The 14,718-nt window shown below is 44.6% G+C and overlaps 1 protein-coding gene across 4 annotated transcripts; it reads right to left on the bottom strand.

Moving 5' to 3' along the window:
* Positions 1 to 7,866: 7,866 nt before the first annotated feature.
* Positions 7,867 to 13,979, bottom strand: LOC135366242 (uncharacterized). Of its 4 annotated transcripts, none has more exons than XM_064598923.1 (9): positions 13,936 to 13,979; positions 13,380 to 13,473; positions 13,008 to 13,091; positions 12,827 to 12,907; positions 11,282 to 11,518; positions 10,076 to 10,138; positions 9,801 to 10,006; positions 9,546 to 9,705; positions 7,867 to 8,698 (listed from the first exon to the last, which is right to left on the bottom strand). In XM_064598923.1, exons 3-9 carry the CDS (start codon positions 13,057 to 13,059, stop codon positions 8,661 to 8,663), a joined length of 837 nt encoding a protein of 278 aa, XP_064454993.1. In that variant the 5' UTR covers positions 13,060 to 13,091; positions 13,380 to 13,473; positions 13,936 to 13,979; the 3' UTR covers positions 7,867 to 8,660. The 4 variants fall into 4 exon arrangements, with proteins under 4 accessions (XP_064454993.1, XP_064454987.1, XP_064455001.1 ...); XM_064598917.1 differs by lacking the exon at positions 13,936 to 13,979 and adding an exon at positions 13,774 to 13,929; XM_064598931.1 differs by lacking the exon at positions 13,936 to 13,979 and adding an exon at positions 13,554 to 13,710.
* Positions 13,980 to 14,718: the final 739 nt, after the last annotated feature.

The raw sequence follows: 14,718 nt of genomic DNA, 5'->3' as shown, positions 1-14,718 counted from the left end.
CCAAGGTATATCTAAACTGGTAGCGAAAACAAGCGAAAATACCAAATCAGACCCATCGGCAAAGCTACCAGCAAGAGGCGCGAGCGATCCTGGGTGTTGGTAGTAGAGGTACGATCGTAATCAGAAAAACTTTACAACATGGGCATGGCTTGTGTGTGTACTAATATGCTATACATAATTTCAATGTAGAAAAAACTTTCTATTGCCCCACTCGTGCACATATACGAAATTATCTACCACCCGAGTACATTTCCGTGTCCTCCTCCCTTTGCGCATGTGTCACAGTGGGCCTGTTTATCCGTACATCTCTGTATCCGTACCGTGTGTCCGAGCATTGTAATACGGAGTTCGTACACTTTTTGGGTTGAACAGGAAGCGACGTTCACATCTGGGAGCTGTAGACCAAGAATTACACGTGTGAACAGATAAATACAATGCAGCCCCTGTTGGTGGCACCGCGAAAAAAAAATTTCGTCATGGGACAAGCGGCCATGATAGCGTGAGTGTTAGCAGGAATCAGGCGATGCCATGTTTTGTTGCAATGTACCTATAATGGCCATGCACTCATTGAATAAATGCAAACGTCTAATCACTACGTGTACGTATAGCTGTACGTGAGAAATGGACCTTAAGTGAACCGTCCTAATTTCTGTGTGGTCTTCACGATGCCCTTCAGTTTGGAGTTGTCTAAATCTGTGATAACTATGTATTTCGAATTGATATGTTTAAAAACCTGATGTGATTTATTTTTCTGTATTCTCGTCTGGTGGTGTTGCCTGGGTTAGGAAAAGGGAATATAACGCAAACAAAGTGCGCGAATGTAAACGTGCCATGGCTACTTATGCACTACTTATTATTTATAGTGCTGACGTAATCTCTGACGTCATTTATTTACAATCGTAGTAGTCCGCGCAACGGATGGATGGCGCTGACCGTCTCTATCATGGCGTCATTCTGAAGACACAGGGGCCTATGGGAGTTCCGCTACCTGTTTAGATATACCTTGAGCCAGCTCTGTTTGTCGCGCATGCGCAGTTTTGTGTTTTGTTCGGTTCGCTTTGACTGTAACGGACGTTTCTCATCGCCGTGAGTGGTACGTATGATCTCGAGCGTATTATTGTTCCGCTAAGTCTGCAGCTATTATGAGGGTTTGTACTGTCGTTCCCAGTTTATGCTGTCGTTCTAGTAACCCGTCTGAGAAAGAGCCCGTAAGGGGAAATGTTTCTGCCAACCCCCAGCAGACCAGTCAGGCTCGTTTGAAATGCCAAGTGAGGACGCGGCCCTGGATCTGAAGCCAAAATCGCTCTTCGCCATCAGGATTTTTGCCATGTCAGGTGTGTAATCAATATAACTGTGAAATCATATGTTTGGCTGTGCCATGCATTGTCATTGTAGATTTCGCTCCATTTGCAGGCGATCTGAACAACGACAGGGAGATGGAACGCAAGATGAAACCGTGAGCGACTTTGTGCAGTCGGTGTGTATATGTCTTGACACCTACTGCACATGGCTATGCTGTCATCGTGTTTTCTGAAAAGATATTTCTTGCAGATTAGGCGTGTATGGCGCAACGTGCACCAGGAAGAAAGACGCAAGCATTGTGTTCAATGTGGCGGAGACTCATGCACGTCATTACAAGATTTGCAAATGCTTTGAGAAAGACAAGTTGAACCGGAAGTGAGAATCTATGTGCTTTTTTTTTCATTGTTGTTCATCGTCCGATCATTGCAAATTTTGTGCCCGCGTGAGACAAGCGCTCAGGTGTGTTGATGATAAATGGGGATGCTTTCAGAGGTACGTACTCGTGAGTAGTGAATAAAGTGATTTCTTGCTGCTATGTACTGTTTTGCGTGGGGTTTTGCGGGTTCTCATCTCCCCCAGACATGAGCGGCCTACTTCGCAGAACATTTCAGAAAGCATGTAGACAACGACGGGGAAGGGCGGTGAATAACTTGGCGTTGTTGGCCACACAGCAGCATTTTTAAGATTTCCATAACCAGCATCAATGCAACTATTGTGCCACATCAGCATCAAGGCAGCCCTCATGTTAGCATCAGCATCAGAGCGGCTCTAGTGTTAACATCAGCCTGAACAGCTCTGTTAACATTAGTATCAGAGCAGCTCCACGTGTTAACATGAGCATCAAGACAGTGTCCCCAATCACATAAAACCTGATATCACTCGTCCATAGGGAACACACCCATAACCGTGTGTTACCACGGCAGTGCCTCTGCTACTCTGGTTACATGCTATGTAGTACAATGTGGCTAAACCTTGTTCTCTACACAGCCTGTATATTTTTGTCTCCATTCTGCTAAAAATGCTTCTAAACTCAGCATATCTATAAGCTCCTAGCTGCTGTGGTACTATTGTAGTTTCCTATCTTATTTTGATTCATTGTAGTCGGGAGTGTTTTTATGAAAAGCTGTTTTACTGTACTTAGTCAGTACATCAATAAACGTTGAAGCTGAACAACATATTTGCATCATGATATTGCTCAAAGTATATACACCTAGCATAACATAAAAAACGTCCCAACAAGGTACCAGATCATGTCTCTGAAAGACATGATATGGATGCTTGTTTTAACATCCATAGGATATCCACTCTGACATCATCGGGAGGATTGTGGACGTCCACAGGTAGTCCACATATCCTGGTAAGGATGTCTTGCAGTCATCCCAGGGGCATTTATGGTTTACGGGGGGTAGTGCTCTTAAGGATCTGGAGCACATTCTTCTTTATTGCCCCCACTACCAACCTTCCCAAACTGCACTCTCCGAGTCCCTTAGTCAGCTGGACTCTCGCCCCTTCTCCCTATCGAAATGGCTTGGCCCCTGATCATACCTGGGTAAATTACTTCTAAAATGTAATTAAATTACATTACTCATTACTCCAGCTAGAATTTAATTAAATTACATTACTCATTACTGCAATTGAAATGTAATGAAATTACATTACAATTACTACCAAAAAGTAATGACAGTACAAAGTCATTACTGCGAGTTTAATCGTGACGATATTGAGGATGTGGAAATTCATTGTCAGATGACACTACGTTGTAAAAACGATGAGACATTTTATTCTGTGCCATTGAGTGCGTCACCGTTCATAGTGGGTGTTGGAATTCTTTTAACTCACCAGTCGGCAACTCTTTTTCTGCCGAGTGCCAGCACAGAGCACACAGGAGATTCTTTTGTAAAAAGTGATGAGTAATGTCATTAAAATTACTGCCAAAATGTAATTAAATTACATTACAAATTACATAATATCAAAAGTAATGCATTACATTACAGATTACCAGAAAAAGTAATTTATTACTGTAATTTCATTACAGTAATGACATTACTACCCAGGTATGCCCCTGGCCCAATCCAGCCCAGCAACGATCTGCGCTCAAAGCTCTTTTGACATTTCTGGACACCATCGGACTTCGATCGTTATTGTGAAGCGTGTCCTTTTATTCCCCACATCCCCACCAGCAATGGGGTAGAGTATCGCCTCTGGCGATGAACCTCCCCACTCTCCATCTCAAAATAACGTTGTTGTTGTTGTCACTGATCAATGTAAGAATGTAGTTGTGTCCGCGGCCCCGGAGCTTGTATTCACTATTGAGTTCCCCACTGTTGGCGTGCTTCAGTTTCTTGATATCAGGCTTTTGTTACAACCCGCTCTTTGTTGGTCTTACGGCAAATCTCAAGCTAAACCCATTTTGCCCGCTTCAAGTTGCCATTCTAAAACTGTAAAACGGGGTTTGATCACAGGTATCCTATCAAATGCCGTAAAAAAATCCTGTTCTCATCATATCCTTCCCTCTGCGGAAAGTCAGCTTCTCCGTTTGAGTGATGCTGGTTACCCCCGTCAGTAGTATGGGATGAACACACGCTGCCGCCAACTCACAACTTGGTCTAAACACGATTTAACCAGCAATTAGAGCTAATTGGGACCCCCCTCAGTAATCAGCACCCTCCAGGGAGTCATTACACTAATTGGGGAGCATCTAACTCGTGTCCAGACCAAGCTGTGAGTTGGTGGCAACCTGCGTCCATACAAAAGAAAAAAATAGATAGAAATAGAGTGGAGAGAAACAATTTATTCGAAAATCAACGATGCCGTGGCGAAGAAACTGCTCCGGAACACCCGAGTGACCAGCGACCGCCATGTTGCTTGTTGACGGCCGATAGTTGCAGAGATCGACGGCAGGTGGCCACTTAGTTGCAAGGCATCACACCAGATGGCCCCATCATCATAGCTCAATGTGAGAAAGACAGAGAACAACAAGATACTAGCGGCAAGTAAAATTGCAACACTGCTCAACAAGTCTAGACATGCCAGCGTGCGTGGAAAAGGTGTAGCCGCTACTGCTAGAGAGCACCGAGTACACATCGAGGAAAAGGCTTAGGGGCGACCGGTTAGGCCTAACCACAGCATCACCGCACAACGCTACGAAATTCAACAGCTAACACAAGACAACAACTACAAAACGCTAGGCTCAGAACGCTAAACGTGTGTCAACAGGCTTGGTACGCTACGGGTCACTGCTAAAGAAGTCTAAACATGCGCGTACAGGGAATAAGGCCTATCCGTTACGGCAAACATGCGAGAAAAGGCTTAACACGAGTGCGGTAAAACAACGCGCAAACATCGGGCAAGGCAAATCACTCACCTTTTCCCCCGCGGTGACGGTGCATCGGATCCCGACGCCAGTCAAAGGCTCGACTGACGCAGCACGGGGACGGCGGAGCGACCGACCGCATGTCCTCACTCCACGAGAGCCAGCAAGCAAGTGACTAGAGCACCTCTCCGCGGCTGCTATGAATGCGCGCACACTCCTAGCGCCCTCTGCGCCGCCGGTATCAAGTGGTCATCTCCTCGCGGGCGCTCCCCGTTTTGGTTTTGCTCTCTGCTCCTTCCACTGCGCGCACGCTCCTAGCGGCAACGGGTTGCTTCTCCGTTTCGGTTTCACTCTCGTTTCATTGTGTGTTTATTTGAAAACACCGTATAAAGGCAGCACGCACTGCGCTCGCGTCATCAATACGTGAAAATGTTCACCTACCACGCTTTACAAAATTGTCATTCAATTTTGTTTTTGAATTTTGTTACAATTGAATTTTGAATTTTGAGCACAATTTTGTTGAATGTTTCAACACGCAGAGTCCCCGTAACGAGCTCGTCATCACTGCTTTTCGCTACGTCATAGACATGGTGGGCTTTGGCAATATAGGAGAGATATCTCCGGGGCCGCTGCAGAAGATGGTACGTCGAATCTACGCCCGTTACAAGAACGTCTTTATAACAGTTCCGGACAGACCCCTGGGACTGATGAGCGAATTTGTGAGCTGGACCAACACCGAATTCAACTACGTCTCTGCAGACATCGTGGACCTTCTCACTCGTGCCATTGCTCATAGTAAGTACGCCCTGCGGAAGCAGCAACGTTTGCAAGCAGTCTACATCGTGAACATTGTCACCGATTTATTGAAATGCCGTTTGGTTATCGAAATGCAACGCATTAAACAGTTCGAATAACCTTGACGAGACACTGTGTTTTTTCATGGAAACATCTTTATTGAATACATACAAAGACGTCTCTTGAGTTGGTCGATAGATGCCTGCACTTTGTTCCACGGGCACTCTATTCACAAGGACGTTCGTGGGCTCTTTTGTCCGATGTTGCACAAGGAGGGGTCATGCTGCTATACAGGCAGGTAGTTCGGCTATCGGGGAGGTTGCTGGATGGCTGTTCCTGTGTTTCATGATATGCGGTGACAGCGGCTATTGTTTCCTGAAAAACAATGCCATACATAGAATACACTCGCTCAGAGCAGAGCTGGACTACTTACATTTTTCTCCACGAAACGGTTTACTTCGTGAATGGATGCCCCTCGTGGGCTTTCGATCAATCGACGCAGGACCAGAGCTCTTCCTCCTCCTCCTCGCATTGCGCCGGTGTCGTCTGTACTTTGGACCCTGCGCCATGTCTTACTCGATGTCGCTGCGATATCGCATATAACGTCGACGATGACAACCAGACGAAAAAATGAAAGAAGGATTTAATTTTAACCCCAATTTGAAATAATTCTCCCTCTAGGAACTCCTTAATTTTGCATAATCAACATGGACTCTAATGAAATTCGTGTTATCCAAGAATTCTCCCCCCCATTTTCAAATAATCTGACGAAAAATGAAAGGAGGAGTTCAATTTTGAATAAGGTCAGATTAAAATGTACCCCCCAAATCTTCCCCATTTACTCTAATCAGAATTCGTATTCGCCATAAATTCTCTCACCCCTTCCCGATTTTGACTGGTGCGGTGTGTACTGGTGTACCCCCCCAATTCCCCATTAACTCTAATCAGAATTCATGTTTGCCATGAATTCGTGCCCCTTCCCAATTTTGAATAGAGCTGGCAAAGCTCCCCCTAATTTTGAACTTCGCGAAGCCTAATCGGACCTCATGTTAGGCATGAAGTCCCTCCCCCTAATTTGAAATAATTCTCCAGTGGAGTGAACCTACGAAATAGAGAAAAAGAGGCATTACTCAAAAAACAATCTAAACACAAAAATGCACTTACCTCCTGTGCAAGTACAGCCAACATTTCGTTGCCATCGCCGACATCATCTTTAACTGCGGATTATCCCACGCTCACTTTTATACGCAGGATCTGTGGTTTCCTATTCTTCTATTGTATTGGGGCAGAGAGAGAAAGAGAGAGAGAGAGTTGCGTGATGCGAAAGACAATACGCATTTATTGCCTCTCGCAATTACATGGAATTTTCATGGTCGTACTCCTGAACGTGCTCTTGCATAAGAACCCAGGGATCCAGTCTAGTAATAAAGTACCAGAGTAAAGATTCTACAAACAAAAACCGAAAGACAACTCACACGAAGAAAAACACTCACGGTATTTGACTAGCCATCCAGCGTTCATCGAGTTCTCTCCAACCCGCAGCGCTGGCTCTGTTCCACTGGTGCACCAAGGAGTAGAGGAGGTGCTCCGCTGCGCCGAAACTTAAAGGGGCAGTGCCTTCTAGCGGCAAAATCTGCTCCTCTAAGCTTCGGGGCACTCTGAAAAAGAGCTCTCCCTCTAGTCCCCGCTGCATGGCGATTTCTCGCCACTCCGAGTTGTAGCACGCCATGAGCACTTCTGTTGTAGCTGTTTCCATCTCCTCTTCTCCTACGATCTACGATCTCCTACTATCTGGCAGGTCCCGTGTGGCTTTCTTTGGGATTAGCATGGTACACAAATGGGATGTGCCCGAAGGGCGGTCCTCCTCTCCTACCCCCTCCATTTTTCTGTGTTGCTTGGCTCCCTTAAAAAAAAAATGCGCACTAAATACTAAATGCGCCTGCACAACGGTGATTGAAAATTTGAAGCAGCGAGTTCAGAAAAGAACTAATTTATTCTTACTACTGAGACTCCCAAATGAGTCTCGCAAGTGTAATTCTACATACATCCTTTGCATGCGGAATTGAAGCACTTGGCATAACAATAAATCACAATATCACAGTATAAAGAGCAATGCACAGTAATAAACTGTATATCACAGATCAGCTTTGTTGTGGTCTTCCTGTTGTTGTACTTTGGCGTTGTCTTGTTGCTGTACAAGTACTCTTGCAAATATTCAACTAGAAATATAAACTGTGTAACAAAGCAGGTCACACAGTTTGCCATGCAACGAAACACAGAACACGCGTGGTCAAAATATACCTATATTTGGGCACAGTGTACTCCCTGCTTATTGTCTGCATACAACACACAAGATATTTATTCAATTGGGACATTTTTAGAACAGGAACGTCACTGAGCACGTTGAAGGGGATAACTTTACCAACTAATGTAACCATAAATATATGCACAACATAATATAAGGAGGGGGAACATAGGGATGCCTGACTAGATCAAATGTACTATATGGCCTTACAATAACAGACTGCTCTGCTGGAAGGGAGATGCTCCAAAATGTTTATCAAACAAACAGCACAGTAAAAAGAAAAAGCTTAAAACATAATTACCTAAAATGAATCACTGGGCATATCAGCTTACGAAAGACCTGGCTAGAGAGTGTTCCTTTCTCTATGTCACATAAACATCATCATATAAAAATTAAAAATGACCATAAACATAGCATGGCACCAAAGAGTGCAACACAGTACAACGTACCCACTGAACAATCTGTAAAATAAACAGAAAATACCACCTTTCATATTACCCTGGCATTCAAACAATAAGGTAAGTTCTAATGAAAAAGAGGCTCGAACTTTGCATGAGCATGTTGATGAGATGCGGCGACCAGGTATCGGTTCTTCTCACAACAGTGTGTGAATAAAAGATGGTACTTAGGCGATGGCAGGTTCAAATAAGACAAGGATATCTCAAAGTTCCAAGTACTGTGCACTTATCATTATGTACAACACATGAAAGGTAATAAAATACTGGCTTGTAAAATTTGAAAAAAAAAAGTGTAGGTAGCCATATGTTGAAGCACAATGATGCTTCAGGTACTAAAATTGCAGTTCGTTTTGGAAGTGTGGTAATGAAAGCCTCATGTGCTGTCGCTCCCATGGCTTCTCTGCTCCTTGATCTGCTGCCTCTCATCTGCTTGTGGTGCATGACGAAGCCAAGACATGGCTGCGTTCTCCACGTCTTTCATAGTACCCTAATTGGTAGCACCGGTGGTATACTCTGCCAGGCAAGCTGTTTTCGATGGGAGAAAAAACAGAAGGTACCTTTTAGGAGAAGGGCAGGGACATATGAAAAAAAAAAAGCGACGGTGCTGAGAATCGAGCAATAGGGTCATTTGCAGCCATTATGAATTTCTCCTCCCCACGGTCTTCGAACTTATATAAATGAGTAGTGAGCAGGTTAGGCAGTTTACTGCAGCTTTACAGGGCAGTTTCTGGTGGACACAAAGCACGGGCCATGAAGAGAGCTGCAGACAGGAACAGCAGGCTGTTCGCTACATCGTTTCTGAGCCTATTAGTTCAAAGAAAGTGCAAAAACATGAAATCCGTGTCCTGAAAAAGCTGAAATCCATACAACTATATCAAATTACAGTACATCACCATCGATCCCTATGGGCTCAATGATTAAACACCACAAAAGCTTGTGAAACATATAGAAACTGATAAAAGAATGCAATGCATAATGGACGAAATTGGTCCCTGGCCCAATCCAGCCCAGCAACGCTCTGCGCTCAAAGGTCTTCTGACATTTCTGGACACCATCGGACTTCGATCGTTATTGTAAAGGGGCACGTTATTTTATTCCCCCATTCCACCAAGCACTGGGGTAGAGTATCGCCTGTTGCGATGAAACTCCCCACTCTCCAAGGCCGAAAATAAAGTTGTTGTTGTTTGCTTGCTGATCACGTTCCCCGAGACAAACTACACCGGAATAGGACGATAGCGCTTAATTCATACAGGCAGCCCCTCTCCCAGACCCGTTGGCCTAGTTGTTTCCGCAGACAACTTGTCCCCAAAGCATGCTAAGGAAACAACCTAAATCCATCATCCCAGGACATGTTTACTTTTGAGCTACTTACAGCACAGAACTTTCCAAACTCTCAAGTCGCAGAATCGTCTCTTTTTCTTTGCACCGTACAGGCTGAACTCTCTGGCGACGCAGGGGTCTAACAACCGTGACAGGACTCTAAATGTCTTCTCTCGGGTGCTGCTTCCACCAACAGATTTCATGAATGCTACCTGTGGCATAAGAGAAGAGCAGTGGAAATGTCATAAGGCTTTGAGAAGTGTAGGACGGTAGAAAATAACTCTTTCGCTTAAAACAAAATCTGTACCAGTCTGTCCCTTTTTTCCGCACTTTCTTCGAGCTCTCTTTCAAACGTCAGGAAGCCTGCTAATGACTTGAATGGCTCTTCAATCAGAGCATGGTCAGCTGTTGTCGTAGGACCCCGGCTCTCCAAGATAAGTTGTGGCTGCTCACTGGGAGACTGTTGTGCAAGCTTTATCATGTGGAGAAGCCTGATCACCTCCTTCTCGAACCCTACCAAGGAAATGCATCCACGTGATGAGGAATGTGAAAGGTAATATTTCCTGCATCGTCGCCTCTTACCGGACCTATGACCGTCATCATTTGGGACAGCTCCCTGCCTTAGCCTTCCATGTACGTTGCCACCTTAAATTACAATGTCGCACGTTAAAGAAATCTAGAGCATTCCATTGAGAGACATAATCCGGAACACACCACCACCAACAGCTGAGTTAATGCACTTTTGCCGTTTGGCTGTTTTAGACTCCTTCAGGGTGCTTCAACCAAGTGTTACTCCTTTTGGGTGCCTCTAAAGAATCAGAGAATAGTCGAATCCGCCTCAAAGCTTGCATTCTGGTAGTCATTTGTCTGGATGCATACAGTAAAACACAGAGACTAGGGAACACGAAGGGACAAACACAACACGAATGTATCATCTTCATCAGTTTGCTTGCTTCCTAGTCATTTTTTCATTTGTCTGGAGTTTGTGGGAAACCCCTCCTCCGAGAAGGAACAGGAGTAGCCCATTCCCGGAGAGGGCCCTGTCCGTTCAGCCGCAGGGGAAGCACAGCAGAGACAAGGGAATACCCTTAAAGCATTTACTACCCAAACGACTTGTCGAAGTAGAACCCGAAACAGCGCTCCGAACAACCCAACTGCCAGAAGCCTCCCGAAGAAGCCAAAAGCCCCTCGTGACGCAAGGACGCGTCCTGTTAACCCAGCACTCAGCGCCACCTGGCGCATAAAGGAGGACGAAGCAGGGGGGGGGGGAATATATATTTATTGAAAGGCCAACATGTTTCACTGGGACTTATTGTCGCATTGTACCTCTGCCTATCTCGCTGAGTGGCTACCATTTTTCGTTCGTGCACTTTGTGCTGCTGTTGGAATCACAACGTGCATACCACCAATGACTACAATTATAACGATTTGTGGCTCCTGACCATGTCGTGCTACCCATCAATGCAATATCGAAAGGTATCAGAATTAGTCGTGCATAGCTTGAGCTATCTCAAATCTCAATAGAATACCACTCTTCACCATCTCAAGGAACGCAGAATTAAACGGTGCTCACACTCTCATTTCGTGGGCATGGCTTCCAAGATGGCTTACCCATGCTAATTATTATCATAAAGGCATTTTTTACTGCATATGCAACAATCTGCAATGTGTATTTCTTATCTAAATTTGTACTTCCATTTATACTTTATTCATCAATTTAGTGTCACATATACTGTTGACAGTAAGTCAAACCTTCTGGTCACAGCATACTATAACAGGGCAACATACCACTGATAGTCATGCCTGCATGCTCGCGGTGCAGTGCTTGACGTGGTGTATGCAGATGCGGAGTTGACAGGGGTCTCAGGGGAGCACTGGTGGAATACACGTCTGACGATGATGCCTGACAGTGAAGTGATGTGCCTCTGACAGACACAGAGCCCCACTGGCGCTGTTCTGGCAGATGATTTGGTAGGTATGTGTTCGAAGACAGCATGCGTCTAGAGACACTTGCAACTTGACCCACTGCAGTGTGGGAAAGGTAAGTGGCTGCAAACAGGGGTCAAAGCAGCAGGGCCCTCTCAACAATCATGCAACATTCGAACATTTCATGAATTCTAGTCGCATGCGTATTGAGCTGGCATTGAAGCTGGTAATGCCATTTGTATACAAACGGCATTACCAGCTTCAATGCAGTACAAGTAAAAACAATTCTTTCTCAATGATATAAACTAGAGGCAGTCAGTGCGAGCACTTCATGAGGTACAAAACGAACTGATCACATTCAATATACGGCGTGTACAAAGTTAAGCTTTCCCGAGCGCTTCATAAACACAGCGATGAAATAAAACCCGATGCCATCTTTACGCTACTTGACTAAGAAACAGGTGGCACTAATTATATAGCAGAGGTTTCTTACTCAAGTAGAAGACAAATAGTGCCTAGTTTTCTTTTGTCCGCCTATTTATGAAGCGCTCGTGAACGCTTAACTTTGTTCACCCCGTATACTTCGCTTGCTGGAAACAGAAAAAGTATGGGTCATAAATACAGTGTTCTTTTTTTTTTTTTCTATGAAGACAATTCGCTTCACAAGAGCGAAAAAGAAAACCTGCAGTTGTAGGCAGGTGCTACGCACTCCCGTGCCCTGATACCCTCATTCTCCCTTGTATCCACCTTTCTCTCTCTCAGAGAGATTCTATGTTTAAGAGAAAAGACACAGTACTGAACCGGTTTGAAACCGAGCTGTTTAAAAAAGCAGAAAAATTAATAAACAAATAAATAAATTAATAAAACAGTGTGAATGCTCCTACTAAACTCTGAGAGCACAACCACAACTTAGGTGTTACTGTGAGACCCCGGGCCGAACCAAGCACGTAACATTTCCAGTTCAAGCCTCTGCTAATAGTAAAACAATGTGAAATTAGGAATGAATGCAGACCCCACTAGTTTCTGTAAGGAATTTCAAGTAGAAGTAAGTAAAAGGCACAGGGAAGTCGTGTAAATTACAGAGTTGCAGCATATGACACTTCGGGGTTGCTTTCGGCGAAAGGAAGAACCCGAAATTTTTGTGCACACCACGGAACTTGCCATGCTGAAGGTCGCTGAATGCTCGTTTGACTGTACTTGTTCTCCTCACGCTATTTTTTTATGTTTAATTTTTGCTCCTTTTTGGTTTGAAGCCAGATCAAAGGCATGATAGCACACTGTTCACCCGAGATTACATCTGTTACCACCCTTGATATTTTTTTCTTTTATGTCGTAATGTTTGCACGGTCGTATGACGGTGCTCTTACTGGGACCGCCACAGGCACAAACACAATGCTGTTCACTAACCGGGCTGCTGCAAGCTGCTCATGTCGAGGGCTTCTTGTGATCCATATCCCAAAGCTCCTTGCATTTCGAAGGGAGTTACACCTGCGGAAACGTTGAGCAGCTCTGGCTTACGTATAAGGCCTCAACCAAAGACAATGATGGCAGGAGATTACTGCTCCAAACATGGTTCCCCCCAACTTACTGTGCATATGTCCTTCTTCATTATAGTCTTGCATCAAAAACGGATCATGCATTTCTATGTTCTGGAGTGCTGATTGCTGGACTCCTGGTAACAAATAATAGATTGAACATTATGTCAATGAAAAAAAAAAAAAGGAACTGGAGTGCTTTATTTTACAGTATGTGACACTCGTGTACCCCAACAGCAATGCAAGCGGTGATTCATGATAGCAGCAAAACAGAAAAGAAAAAGACAGTGACTCAGTATCAGAAAATATCTTCTACCGAGAATAACAGCAAAAGTGCTCACGGACTAACAGTAACACATTTCAAATCCCACATAATCTCAGAAGCAGAAGTTATCTTAACTAGCACACTATCAATCCATTCTCACACTGTAATGAAGACTCCGTGCTACCCGTGGAAAATGACGAAGAGCCCTCTCCTGGTAGGCATTCCTTTGACCACCTGTTGCTGCCCAACTGAAGCTGCAAAAGCAAGGATTGATACATGTGGAGTGGTGCAATTCGCAACCTCTTCAGCCACTGCCATCTGTCCAGTACGGTACCTAGGAGAATGAGAGCCGAGCTGGCCGGACCCTTGTTAGTAGAGCCTGGTTACTACAGTAAACTCTCAATAACTCAACCGCTTCAGTATCCACCACTGTTTGCTTGAGTTAAGCAGTAATTTGAGTTATTGAATGCATTTTACAATGGAGTAGATATACAAAAAAATTATGGTGGGTTTGAGTTAAGCATAAATTTCAACTTAGAGGGAGTTCACTGTACCTCGTTACTCATACACAGTAGGCTACGCTGCATTGATATGAACTTGTGCAGAAAATGCTCATGCCTACTCTGACATTACTGATATCTTTGCTGCTGTGTGCACAGGGTGTCATGCACAATAAAAGCAAACTCTCGAGTTACATATGCAGAAAGGTAGCTCACTTCTGCCCGATGACGTTTTCTTCCGCACGAGAGCCGTTGACGATAGAGCTGCTGAGTCGATGGCAGCGGCACACTCTTAGAAAAAAGGTCGAAATGGATGCTACATGTAGTGTAGTAACGGTTGTCGCAGAATTCTACTACATTTGTAGTAACCACGTGTAGTAATGAGCTGGGTAGCGAACATTACTATGTATGCAGTTACTACCCTTGGCGACCAAGCGACAGTAAAATATACTGCCTCTAAAGGTTGTAACAGCTGTCGCAGAATTTTACTGCTCAGGCGGTAACCGCAGGTAGTCATAAGAAGAGTAGTAGCCGTTGCTACTCATACATTTACTATGCCCCGAGTCTGCAGGCATTATCCACACGCACGAGGCTGTGCACTGTGCTTCGTGGTGCTTGGCCAGCATGTGAGATCTTCATGTGTTCTCTGTAGGAAAGAAGAAGCACAAAACAGTCTTACAGTGGGGGTGATGGCCTTTATTCACTCTCCAGAGATGTCAGAAGTTGGATGGCCAGTGGTGACAGAACGCTGTGGCGTACTCCAATCAGATACTCAATAACAGTCTAGGTATTCCTATTTTTCGGCTGTATATTCACGTCGAGGACCCAGTAAAGTTCCAACGCTGTTGCAACGGCGCTTATCGCGTGAGACATCTCCATGTCAAACTGTTCAAATTGCACCCGGATGTTGTTGGTCTCGTGAAGCTTTCCATCATACAGCAGTGACGGGTACACATCTTGTAAATGGAAAACACAGCTGCATTAAATAGGCACATGTAT

The sequence above is a fragment of the Ornithodoros turicata genome, chromosome 1, assembly GCF_037126465.1.
Source record: "Ornithodoros turicata isolate Travis chromosome 1, ASM3712646v1, whole genome shotgun sequence".
NCBI lineage: Eukaryota > Metazoa > Arthropoda > Arachnida > Ixodida > Argasidae > Ornithodoros > Ornithodoros turicata.
The sequence above is the reverse complement of the archived record's forward strand: the minus strand, read 5'-3'. Positions and strand labels throughout refer to the sequence as shown.

Coding starts and splice junctions, on each gene's coding strand:
- LOC135366242 (XM_064598923.1), bottom strand. CDS start 13,059: ATGCATGATCCGTTTTTGATGCAAGACTATAATGAAGAAGGACATATG. Junction 12,908..13,007: donor TGAAGAAGGACATATGCACA/GTAAGTTGGGGG, acceptor ACGTTTCCGCAG/GTGTAACTCCCTTCGAAATG. Junction 8,699..9,545: donor AGTTTGGAAAGTTCTGTGCT/GTAAGTAGCTCA, acceptor CATCGAAAACAG/CTTGCCTGGCAGAGTATACC.